Here is a 13118-nt window from a genome sequence, read left to right as displayed (position 1 = left end):
ATTTGTCTATTTCCTGTACTAGGAATATCCCAAACATGCTTTTTAGCCGGCCAAGAGAGCCCCTGACAGCTAATCACTATTCTTGTACACTGTCTGACTGTGTTTATCAGGACAGGGATATCAGTTGCTTGCTTGGTGTATATCGGCATTAATATAATGAGACGGTTGATGCCAGAGTAGTTATGTGAGATGCCTATCTTGAGAAGCTAGCGCTATCAGATGCACCATGGCTGAGTCCTGCATTAGAATAAAAATAATAACAGTGAGAACCGGTGTGGTATCGTGGTGAGAAATCGGAAGAGACCCAGGTTCAAATTCCTGCTCCGCAGATGACCTCGGTCACACAGTTCCGCCTCCAGCATAACTTACTTCACAAGGTTCTGGTGAGGGTCAAATGAGGGAGTCATGGAAAATGGCTATTGCCTCCAGCTTCCCGAAGAGAAGTGACAGATTGAATTAACTATTGGAGCACCACAATGTCTGGAGATGGGGATTGGCCAGCCCGTGAGGGATGGCTGCTCTACACAGGGCAAGGGGTTGCTTTCAGCAATGGTTGGAGGCATTTGAAGCCGTGCCACGCCCTGTGCTGTCTGCAGGGGCAAGTTGTGAAAGCCTGTGTGGATGGTGGAGAAGGCATAGAAATTGCCTGCTCCTTCTAGAGTAGCGATGGCCAAAACTGTGGTTCTCCATGGACTACAGCCAGCAACACGGGATTGTAGTCCATGGATATCCAGAGAGCTTCAGTTTGGCTACTCCCAGTGCAGAATGGGAGTTAGCACGAGGAGGAGGACATCTGTGTGGTCAACTGCCCCCTCATCTGAGCTGAACCCATGGGCTGAGCCCTGAGCTGAACCCTAAGCATCGTGCCCAGACCTAGTAGGGGTGGGGTGGGCCTTGCCAAGACCACTCACCCCTCTGCTATGTAAATTCACTACAGTGTCTAAATTTATTGGAACATCTGAAGCTTTAAGATTTTGTTTTCAAAAGCCCTTTGTCTGAAACTAATAAGACGAACTTTAGATGCAGGGAGAGCTTCCTTGGCTTGTTGCAACCACTGTTCATAGTTAAAAAGGGGTCCCATGCCTTTTAGCTTTATTGTCTGTATGACTTCTTTCTGCTCGTTGGCTGTCGATTTTTCTCTCCTGTGGGTTTCATAGGATGACAAAGCAGCTTTATTAATAAGTCTGCAGAAAGTGCATCTTGATGAGAGAAGAGTCAAAGGTGAGGTTAGTCTTTGTGTGCGCTTGTTGGAGAATCTACATATCTGACTTGAGATAGTGGTTTTGTGTTGAAAATCCTCTGTTTAACTGAGTCTAAGCAGAGTCTTTAATAAATTGGATTATCCGTGTTTACGGTCTTTACCCCACCCCGATGTATGTAAATATAATGTAGGAACCGGAATGTACTCGGTTTTATCATAAGCAGAATCTCAGGGTGCAATCGGTAGCGAAAAGTGCAGGGATGAAAAATCTTTCTAGGCTGATTTTTGTACCCCCTTAAGAACATGAGAAGGAGGAGAGTTGGTTCTTCTATGCCGCCTTCCCGTTCCCACAACAGACCCCCTGCGAGGGAGGCGAGGCTGAGAGTCAATTACTGCCAGTTAGGTAACAAAAACACTCAAGTTATCGATTCAGTTGCCAAGTTTGTACAGCTGGCTATGAAGTCCCGGAACTGCAAAACAATTAATGCTTTATAGTGTATTTTTTCCTGTTGTCTTTTTTTTTTAATGCTCATAAAAGTCTTCTGATTCTGATTCATAGAATCCTAGAGTTGGAAGGGGCCATACAGGCCATAGAATCATAGAATCATAGAGTTGGAAGGGGCCATACAGGCCATCTAGTCCAACCCCCTGCTCAATGCAGGATCAGCCCTAAGCATCCTAAAGCATCCAAGAAAAGTGTGTATCCAACCTTTGAAGACTGCCAGTGAGGGGGAGCTCACCACCTCCTTAGGCAGCCTATTCCACTGCTGAACTAAATTCCTACCGGTTTAGACCCTATCCATGTATATTTATAGTTAGGATTTTGTCTCCAGTGTGCATTGCTTTGCACTGGCCCGTGTTGAACCTTATTTGCCATCAAAAATTAAGTCCAGTCGCACCTTTAAGATTTATTCAAGGCATGAGCTTTCAAGTGCCTGTACTGTTCCTCAGACTAAATGTGCAACCGTCATAAGGGTAGAGATATAAGACAAAATAAATAGTAGCAAATTAGTAAACTGTGTCATAATATCCAAATTAAGCCATATGATGCCATATGGTGATTCTTTGCTAAAACAGCTAATCAAGTCCTTTTGAGTTCAGTTGTAGTTCACAAAAAAATGGGAGAAATAAAACCGAATAATAAAAATCAACAGATTCCCCCGGCTTTGCTTTTTCTGTAGCATCGGTGTGTCCCTTGTGCTCCCTCTGACTTCAGGCAACAGAGATCTCCGGAGGATGATTAGCAAGGCTCCATGTCTTACCCTCATTTGGTTGCACAGCAGGTAGTGTTGATGAGGATTGGTTGATTGCTTCAGGTGGAAGTTTAAAAAAAAATTCCCATCATGCCTTGATTATAAGCTCTTCACATAGCTTCCAAAGCCAAGCATCAGCTATTTATAGGTCCCAATGTACTTGATTGCTACCTGCTCTCACCTTGAGGGTCTTTGGTAGTGGGAGATGGCTTTACCCAGGAGGACAGCTCACTGTGATTCAGGGAGTGTTACACTTTTTAACAAAATTACGCCTGCGTATTTGGGGATATTAGAAGACAGCTCTCGTTATTCTAGCATGGATAAATATCCTCCCTTCCTGTGTATCCAGAGGCCACCTTTTGGACCTTCGCCCAAAGGCTGTGTCTTCATGGATGTGGGTGGTGTACCTGATACTTGACATCACCCCTTGGTGGAGTGCCCTCGATTTCTCCACTTACAAAAGCCACTGGCCAAAGACTGGAAACCACTGAAATCCACTAACGTAGATGACAATGACACAGTGCATAGCATCCTAGATGGGAGGGATCCAGAGACCATCTGAGAAAGTAGCCAAGGTATTATTAACAATACAGAGGGTAAATTACTCATGCTGGAACCCAATACCGGTTAAGTAACTAACCTCTGTGAGCCTCACTGCAGACTGCACATCACAATATGACCATCTTGTAATGCATATCCTATTGAAGGTTTGTATATATCATTTAATTGTACTCTTCTGGCGCTACTATTTTATTTTTTTTATTATGCTAATAAAAATATTCTCTCTGTCTCTCTCTCTCTTTCTCAGAAATATATATTTATATACTGTCTTCCCTTACAAAACAACTTTCAACCATACAACAATAATATTTGCATTAAACTGTAAATGTAACTTACATTAAACTGCCAAATATATCAATGTGAACAGGTCCAGAGCAGAACACATGGGTGGATTTTCTTCGGAGGGAGGGAGGGAGGGAGGGAGGGAGCAGGGGGGCCCCATGGATGTTGCTGGTCTCAACCAAACGCCTGGCAGAGGAGCTCCCTTTTGCAGGCCCTGTGAACCGGTTTTAGCTCCTTCTCTCCCCAAGGAGACATTCCGCAGCAGCTTTGCTTCTACTTGGTTGTGTTTTTAGGAGACTGCAGTTTAATAACTTAAACCTAAGGTATTTATTGAAATGGTACAAATGTAAAGTATAACTCCTATGTTGCTACTCTCCCTTTTGGGAGGGGGAGGCTAAAATACAGAAATAGATACATATAAATAAATAAATGATTCCTTCTCTTTCTTTCTTTTAAAGATCACTGGACAGAAAGCCTCAGCGACCTTTGTTAGGAAAATCCCGAACTCTTCCAAGCATCCCGCAGTCCCCGGTCATAAGCCGCGTTCCTGTTCTGGATTCAAAATTTTTTGCAGAAGATATGCCGGAACAAAAGCAGTACAGGAATCACAGGGCTCCAGATTGTCAAAAAGGGTGCACAGTGCCCTCTACTGGTAAGTTTCAATAAATGAAAGTCGTGTTGTTTTTCCTAACGTATTTATTTTCTTAGATTGGATTTAAGACTCCACTACCTGTTTCAAACATCTCGCGGAGACCTTTGGGCAATCCTTGTTTCAGTAAGACATTTGACATCGAGGCTTCAAATGACCGAATTCTTCCCACTGGTCCTCATGGCTCAAAGCCAGTGTTCCTGTTCGAATCGGTGGGTTCTTAGGATAGTAAGGGTGGAATATGCAGCACGGGCTCCTACAAGGGGGGGACTGTGGTTTAAGGGAGCCCAGTGGGCCTGCTGTGTCGGCTGAAGGTCCCAAATTCAATCCCTGGCATCTCCACTGAGAAAGATCAGGAAGGCATAGGATGTGAAAGACCTCTGCTTGAGATCCCGGAGGGCTGTTGCCAATTGGCCTAGGCAAAAATGCCCTTGAGAGATCAGTGATCCGACTCGGTGTAAAGCAGTCCATGTGTTCAGCTCCTCATCTTGTCCCAGGGTGCTGTGTTAGAAAAACTAACACTTATGCATTTCATAGAAGAAGTAGTAGCCTTGGCTTCGTTTTAATGAAGGAAGGGCCTTACGGGAGGTTCAAATTCAGGATGCTGAAAGCGGCTTCTCCTTGACCCGTTTATGCACTGGAGGTTTCATGCCGGGCTGCAGGCTGGAGTTTTAGTCGTGGCAGGTTGCCCCACCTCTTCCTGCACCCACACAGAGGGGAGCTTTTGGCCCGGTGCACCTCATCCGCCCTGATTTGTGCTCCTGCAGGGGAGCTGGGGCAGTGAAGTTCCCCGTCCATAAACGGTCCACGAGAGGCTTCCTCGTAGGCAAGAAAGCTGCGTGTGTCTGTGAGCACCAGGGCGAGATGAGGTGGAAAGAGTTCATTGTCCATCTTGGGGGTCTCAGTGAATTCACACAAGTCCCTCCTTTTTTCCTGCCGAAGCATTTGATTGGTGGCTTGTATGTATTTACAAACCTCTAGAATTGCAGGCAATCAGCACGGGCTTGCCCAAGGCCCGGTTCTCTAACTGAGGGTCGACGCCGGTCCCAGTTACAACAGATATCCGTGCCACAAAGTTCCATGTAAATTAGGCACCAACGGCAATCAGTTTGTGGGCATTTCATACAGACTGGTCACCTTCATCCTTGAGCCATCCTACGTCATTGGCTTGTGGGAGGCTCCATGAGAGATTTTTGTTTTGTTTGATTGCCAAAGGGGGGAATGATAAATTCCAGGCCATTTTTTTAGCTGCAGGTGGTTACCGAGTGCCGGTTTTTGCTCACGTATGCCTGCCCCCCCTACCTGCCTATAGTGTATTAAATAAAAAAGCAATAATTTAAGTGCTCTGTTAATGTTAATGGCGGAAATAATTCTGGATAATTGCAGACTTTGCTACCTGATGGTTTGTTCTCTTACCAACAATTATAATCAGCTCCTTATTCATTAGAAAAATTTCCTGCGTTGTGTTGGTCATCTGTAGAAAGCTTTCTTACTATAAATACCTCAAACTCCAGCCAGAAAGTTCGTCCCAAAAGAACATGGAAGCTGCACTGTTTAATTTATTTTATTGCTCTTCTCGCCAAAACCCAGGGGGTTAACATAAATTGATTCTGTTATAACCTCCTCTTGTCATAGATCTATGTCCTGAAAAATCATAGGCTTTTAAAAATGCTGGTAGCATCTTCAGAGTATGCTGTAAACTAGTTTGAGTCATGAAAGGTCACAATATATGCAGGCCTTCCTTGTCTTGTTTCGCTTAGTCCTTCTGTAAGGATATAGTGAAGGACCACTAAGTGTCAGGCACGGTGATAGGCAGCTAGAGGCAGTAATCCATGCATCAGAAATTGCTTAGTATGATCCCTGTCATCTACTTGGTCTCCCTTGAGTTGGGAAGGGCTGTCCCAAGGTAGGTTTAAGCTGGACCATAAGGAACAGAGAAAACAAAACAAGGAAATAATATCTTAGAATTACAAGTGAAGACAGTGGCTGAAAGTGAGAGGCTTTTTTGTTTGTTTGTTTTATTTGTTTGGGAATACATGGACACCAGCATCTCATGGTTGGTTTCTGGTTTCCTGACTGCGTTTTTGATCGCTGTGTTTCCCTCGACCTTTCAGGGGAGGCGTGGCAGCTGGAAGACGACTGCAACGATCCTGTTGGAGATCCGGCCCTCCAGGCCAGGCTCTGCACCGCGATGGACGAGGCGCCGTTTAGATCCTTCAGAACGCGGTCCTTCTACATGCGGAAAAGTCTTTCTGTGGACAACCACCTCAGCTCCCTCAACTACTCCATCCACCCTGCGGAAACCAAGACGGAGCGTGTCAAGACGAAATTACGGAGGCAGTTTGTAAGTACCAAAGGGAGTCTTTGTACCGATTGGGAACAGATTATGTAAATTTTGTCAATCAGAGCAGGGGTAGTCAACCTGTGGTCCTCCAGATGTCCATGGACTACAATTCCCAGGTTGACTACCCCTGAATTAGAGCCTGGCTCAGTGCCACATATTTTACTTTACTGCCCATCGCATTTTGTGCTTAGATAACAACTTATTGTTGCTATCACCTTTCTGGCCCTATGGACAGGATCATTAGACATTTGCTAGCTGAGAGGTCCCCAGAAACAGCGGAACCGGTGGCCAAATTCTTGGCTACAGTGATACAAAGAGACAGTCAAGAAACTGTTCTAAAACAGGGATACTCTACAGTGGGTGGAAATTGCTGATTGCTGGTCATTCTGGAGGAATCTATTGTTGGTTGCTGCTTATTTTATTTCACTTATTTGTTTCATTTAGACTATGTAATTATTATCAATTAAGAATCACCCCTATTTTGATGATGTTTTTATATGCCGTTAAATTTTTTAAAAAAGCACCCAAAGGGGTTGCTTAACTCTCAGGAAGCCTAGTTATCTTTCTTTTGCAATCTCAAGGCTTTCATGCCTATAGTGTGTCGAGGGTGCTGCTGCCCAGCAGCACATGAGCCTCGAGCGGAATCAAAACTCTGGCTAAGCAGGGCCCCCTAGAGACATTTTAGCTACAAAACCTCTTTGGAAGAGACCTCGTGTATCCCTGCACAGAAGATGCTGGTACAACGGTTACAGGTAAGTGACCCTTTTTCCTCCCGGTGATCACGTCTGAACAGGTCCCCGTCTCCTGACTCGGAAAATCAGAAGTTCATTTATTCCAGGCATTGACTGAAAACCTGCACAAGCCAACAAGTACTCAGTGTTGAGTTTAAAGCTTTTGTTTAAAAAGAGTCTTATTCTTGAAACAATAAACACATTACACAAATGCATAGATATGTCTGGTATATGTCAAAGAGATTATATGTCGTTTCGTATTCTACCAAGTGTAAATTCGAAATAAATTGAATATCTAAGATTCTGACGATAGTCTTTGTAGACCAACATGGCTACCCACCGGAATCTATCAGAAATTATATGAAAGTATATGACACTGATTTTCAAATTGGAAAGATGCTGGTATTTTAGGGAGTGTCTAGCCCCGAGTAGCCATAATTACACGGGCCAACACATTACTTTATTAAATCTTCTTATAAGTAACTTCTTAAGGTATGAGGTGATACCCCTCTTTCATACAATGATGTAGCAAACCCAGTTCCGTCCTTCCGGCGGAGTTTTTTCCCCCCCTGGGCATTGAGTAAATTTGTTCATACCTCAGCGTAACATCGAGCTCAGTAATTTCTGACAGCGGGCAGCAAATTTGATTCATGCCGGCTTATAGCTTGTCTCTCCAAAAGCCTGAATGTGTGAGGAAAATGCACGCTTGCATTTTTACAGAGAGCGTGGAAGCAAATGCTCAGGTCTCCTTAAGGTAAGGCTCCCAAGCAGCATATCGGATTAACTTTAAATCCCATGGCAGAACCAGAGTGTACATTTGGTGGTGGGACTGTGTCTTTGCTGAGGCCAATGAGTGAGTGTGCTCATAAGGCAATGAGTCTCCCCCCAATTCTCTCATTTTGAATGATTTATTTTTATTGTGCATTGAATTTAGAAGCCAACCTCCTGAGTTTTAACGTTATGTAATATAGATCAGTGGTAGTCAACCTGTGGTCCTCCAGCAAACGCTGGCAGGGGCTCCTGGGAATTGTAGTCCATGGACATCTGGAGGGCCGCAGTTTGACTATCCCTGTTCTAGAACAAGCAAAGCTACTTCGTCATGTTACAACTGAACTTTTCAAAAGAGATCACAGAACACCCAAACAGTCTCCTTGTGGGAGCAAGTGCACATACATTAAAATGAAATGCTGTTCCTGTGAATGAAGATAGTTTGCTGGGAACAGAAACTGGTATTTTGGCCACCAAATGCACGATGCTGCAGTCCCTCTCCCTCCCCCTTAACTTCCTCATGCTTGAAAAAGGCTCATGTAGAAAGAACAAATAAAGTCTTGATCACCTCTGTAGTCCGTGGACATCTGGAGGGCCGCAGTTTGACCACCCCTGTTCTAGAACAAGCAGACCAGAGCATCAAGGCCAGAGCAGGTTCAGAACATGGACTTTTTGCAGGCCAAAAGGGACTTACTTGTAGCAACTGAACTCCCGAATCAGATACAGCACCTCGGCATGTTGCGGAAGAAGAGCAGAATAATTTATTATCCGTCTGTGGTGAAGGGGGGGGGGGGAGGAGCACGGGAGCGATAATGACAGATGGGAAACCTGGAAAGCCGAGAGCGCCCTTTTTGCTTTAAAGTTTAATGCCTTTCTTTTCCACTTGAAAAGAATACCAGCTTTGAAGGAGGGTACATTTGTCTCTGGACCTCATTACCAGCCTCGGGATTGTAATGAGGAGATCAGGTGTCCCTTTCCTGCGAGGCTATGCTCCTGCCTTAAGTACAGGTGCCATTTTGGGGTGTACCTGTGCATGAACACCATGAGGAATGGGGTGGGGGGAGGAGGAGGGCTTGCGGCAAACCTTGTACGCCTGGAGTTAAGGGAGAACGTCCTGTAATAAAACCTCTGCTATTCTACTTTTTCCTTTTCGAAGGTGAAAGTCTTTTCACCTCCCCTGTGCTGCCGGGCACCTCATCTGGAGCTCAATGACGTTTTCATTCTTTCCCTGGCTCTGCAGCTGCCTCGCTGTCTTTTGGGGGTGCTTGTGAGAATCCGGAACGAGGAATATTTCTTCTTGAGCTCTGGCTTCTGTTTCGTTTTTTTAAAATCTCTTAAAATCCCACAAATGATCTTGAAGTCAGGAGGAGGCCAGGAAAGTGCAGCTTTGCTCTCATCTACTGGGATGAGATTCTCAGTGGAACGTCGGGAGACAAAGCGTGGAAGCCTGGCGTGACGTTTCTGTGGATGGCAGCCAACCCCGACCTTACGAGGGCAAGCCACTGAAACAAAACTGAGGAAAGGAAGAGGCAGTGGGAGTTAAAACCACCGTCTTTTGAGCCAGAGTCTGCGTCGGGAAGCAGGAAGCACCCCCGAAAGATCTCCAATGTTTACAGTGAAGCAGTTTTGCTTAGGGGTAAGGAATACTCTTGCTCCTCTCTGTTCTTCTTCACCCTTACATTCAGCACTACAGCGATTTCCCGCTGGCTAAGTTGACCTTGCTTCTCTTTCCTCGCCGCCTTGTGAGGCTCCTGAAGGTATTAAGAGAAATAAAGGTATTGAGAGAAAACGACAGAGGTATATAAAAGCATGTGGTGAGGGGAGATCCTGCAAATGAGTAGCTATGCTGAGGGCTTAAAAGGGGAATCCATTGGATGCATTGTATGTATTTTAAAAATACATTCTCAGCTGTTGAGACTAAGCTTCACATTAACATGGGACCCTCCGTTAACGGGGGTCCATATATAGTTTTATGGTTATTTTCAGAGTTTTATATAGATCGCGGCCATGGGGCTGGGGTCAGAGGGAGACCTCATGAGTCTTTTCCCTGGAGATGTTCCACTGCCACCCTTCAAGCTCCTTTTATTTCTGCAGGGAGAGGAGAGGAGGGGAAATTTTATGGGAACTCAGGTTTTTCCCCCCCACTGGGCATAAGCTTTTGCAGGGACCCAGTTTTTCCCCACTGGGTATATGCACACGAAAGCTTATACCCAGAATAAAATTTTGTTGGTTTTAAAGATGCTACTGGACTCGGACTTTGTTCAGTTTTTTTTCCTCCCATAGAGTTTTAGCCAGGAAATGGTTCAAGGGGAAAGAATTAAGTCACTCTTCCTTCCGTCTCAGAATCCCTGACCAGTCTGGTCTGGAGGAAATTCATCTCCCGACCCCAAAGTGGCGATCGGCATTTCTCTGGGCCGGCAAGAAAGGGTCCCAAGAGCCAAGCTCAGACACAATCCCTTCTGCCCACCCACTCACCATCTGGCTAAGTTCACGGATTCAGCATTTCTGTCAGATGACTTTCTAGCCTCTTCTTAAAAACTTCCAAAGAAGGGAGAGCCCACCACCTCCCGAGGAAGTGAGGAAACCACTCTAACCATCAGGAACTTGTGGCTGTAACCTCTTAAAAAACCAAAGAGGCTGGGAAAATGAATCAGAACTAGAATGTGCCATTCTGGTCCCTAAGAGCAAATTTGTATATGCAGGAATTCCTAATAATAACAGTAGAAATTTGGACGCATCTGCTTGGGTACTCATGGAGAACACATGTCTGGGTCCTTCCTTCTTGTAGAGGTGTCCTAGTTAAAGTGCTAACTCGTTGTTTGTCTTGGGCAACCCAAATACTTACCTTGATGATGCTTCAAAGATCGACTGGGTAGTTTTCTTCGGATTGCTGCATGTCGGTCTCGGTGACTTAATTAACCGTCCTCGGGGTGCAAGGCCGGCTTTTCAAGCGTTAACCGAGTCTTCTTGAGACGACTAATCTTGTGTGCAGGAAACGTAGCTGGTGGACCTTGTTTTCCTCTCATTAACATATTAATTGCTTTTTAGCTCCTAAGGAAGTTAATTTTATTGCCCACCTGACCCACGAGAATTAGATCGGCGTTGGAGGGGGTGCAGGAGCGGGGTCATGGGGTCACCTGTCAGTCTGCTTTATGTGGAAGGGCCGGGCAAGGGGGAGAGGAGGAGAAAGTGGCTTTTGCGGCTGTCTTTGTGGAAACCGAGTTTGTCATTTCACATCAGGATATAATTTGTGGTTTCCCAGGACAGAACTTGTTTGCTGACCTCAAGCCTGAAGGATGGAACCTACAACTTACGGTGACAGATTTGGCCGTCTTGGGTCAAAGGAAACGAGATAGGATATAAATATTTGAGAGGAAGGACAGTTTATACTCTGGCTCCGCTAGAAGCGTTAGTTCATGTGCACGAGCATTTTAAAATATCGTTTTTTTCTCAGCGGTGCCTGTCAATTAGACGGAATGGAAATGATTTCTCTGAAAGCTGTTGACTTAAAAAGACCCCTTTTTGGGTCTTCCCATGCCTCTGAGCTTGAAATTGCTGCTGCTCACCCTTGCAAGGGGGCGTTGATTTTGAATTTGGATTTAGGAAACGAAGCTGAACTCCTGGTTAGTTCTGCTAATCAGAAGGTGTTTTAATTTTAGAGGTATCAGGTTTGTTAAGGATGCCGGACACTTTCCTCGTTGTTTGAAATGTCTCGGGTACCGAATCCGCTAGTTGTCGCATCTTCTCCCAGCTGATCCGTGTATGTGAAAAATTCTATTACAAATAGACTCTCCCTTATCTGTGAGATCTTTTTCTAGAACGTTAAATATCTGAACTTGTCATAGACATGCTTCCTTTGTCAACTGAGAGTCGGGACTGTCCTGGTTGGCCAAGACCCCAAACAGTTCACCTCCGTAGATGGTGGCTGTTATTCCCAAATTCTTGAAGCTGAAGAAATTTGAAGCCCTAAGCATTTTGGGGGATGATATTCCTTCTGTTCATGGAAGCCACGTGGGCCTGATTCTGATGCCAGTATCAAGAACTCAAACGTCCGGCAATGTGGGGTGAGAGGAACTTATCCTTCCCCATGATGCAGTCCTGATGTGTCTTCTGTCCCCAGAAGGGTTTCCACCCCTAAAACGGCAGCGGCATCCCAAAGGTGTATTTGGGGGATGCCATCGTGCCTCGTTTTGCTCTCAGCTTTGCCCAGTTCTGTGGCAGGGGGCGTTCAAGGTGAAACAAAAGAATTCCCTCGTTTTCCGCTAGGAAATACAGAAATAAAGATCAGTAGTTTTCACTCTCCCGCGTGGTATTTGTTGAGAACGGCAGGGAGAGAAAGCACGAAAGACACCCAGCTGCCTGGCTCTCGCCATGTGCCAAGCACACAACGGTTTGTGGCAATTGTGTGTTTTGCCCTGGCGGATTATCCTGTGTTCTCTTCATAAGCTTCCAGCAGACCTCTGGGCTTGGGGCGAAGGTTCTCTCTCAGCATGGTTGCTTTTGTGATACAGACGTCTTGGCCCTTTTGGGTAATGGAGCTTCCGCGCCTTCAAAATATAGTCAGGTTTAACTGGCTCATGAGATAAACGGAAACCGCCTGAGACCAGCGACCATACTGAGCATGGCTATTTGCAGCGGCTTCTGATTTTGCCTCCCAAGGGCAGGTAGAATGCTCTGGTGGGGTTCCCTTCCACGTCGGAAGGCAGAAGTGAAAGGAGGGAGCAGCAGGATGAATACAGAAGAGAGCGATGGGACCAAACCTTGTTAGGAAAGGCGGAGGGATTTGGAGATGTTCAGTCCGGAGGAAAGAGGACTGAGAGGGGGACATGATTGCTCTCTTGGAGTAATTGAACGGCTGCTGACTAATTTGCTACTCATTTACTTCCTCCTTACATCTGTACTCTGAGGCTCCCTGGGCTCATTTCGCACACATAGGATAATGCCCTTTCAATGAGCTTTGGCAGCTGGATTTTTCTGTGCAGAACAGGAAAATCTACTTCTAAACTGCATTATCTATTGTGTGCAGAATAGGCCCCTGTTCCGTTGTCTGAGGAAGGGCACCTGCACACAGAAGCTCTCGCCTTGAATAAAGCTTTGTTGGTCTTAAAGGTGTCATCGGACTCACATTTTATTTGAAAGGCTCTCACTTGGAGAACAGCCGGGAGCTGTTCCTGTTGGCAACAGGGAGTAGGACTCGCAATAATAGGGTTAAACTGTGGGGAGAAAGGTAGGAATACTCTGCAATCCATTCTCTGCTTTTCTCGAGACAGAGATGCGAGGAGAGTGACAGCCAGGAATTGGAGGAAGAGTTGGACAGGGGTGGGGAAGG

General features: G+C 45.5%; 1 protein-coding gene across 21 annotated transcripts in view; it reads left to right on the top strand.

The window, feature by feature from the left end:
- Positions 1 to 13118, top strand: part of LOC143827135 (ankyrin repeat and fibronectin type-III domain-containing protein 1-like) — a 258996-nt gene that overhangs the window by 69975 nt on the left and 175903 nt on the right. For 18 of the 21 annotated variants that reach the window (XM_077316436.1, XM_077316429.1, XM_077316438.1 and 15 more), the window contains 2 exons: positions 3756 to 3949; positions 6061 to 6290. In XM_077316436.1, coding sequence (XP_077172551.1) covers positions 3756 to 3949; positions 6061 to 6290 — 424 coding nt within the window. Of the gene's footprint in view, positions 1 to 2401; positions 2485 to 3044; positions 3162 to 3755; positions 3950 to 3981; positions 4159 to 6060; positions 6291 to 13118 lie in introns of those variants that run through there. The other 3 variants (XM_077316435.1, XM_077316442.1, XM_077316446.1) reach the window with 3 other exon arrangements.

Source organism: Paroedura picta, chromosome 17 (assembly GCF_049243985.1).
Source record: "Paroedura picta isolate Pp20150507F chromosome 17, Ppicta_v3.0, whole genome shotgun sequence".
NCBI lineage: Eukaryota > Metazoa > Chordata > Lepidosauria > Squamata > Gekkonidae > Paroedura > Paroedura picta.
Note: the sequence above shows the minus strand (reverse complement) of the source record. Positions and strands in the feature narration are given on the sequence as shown.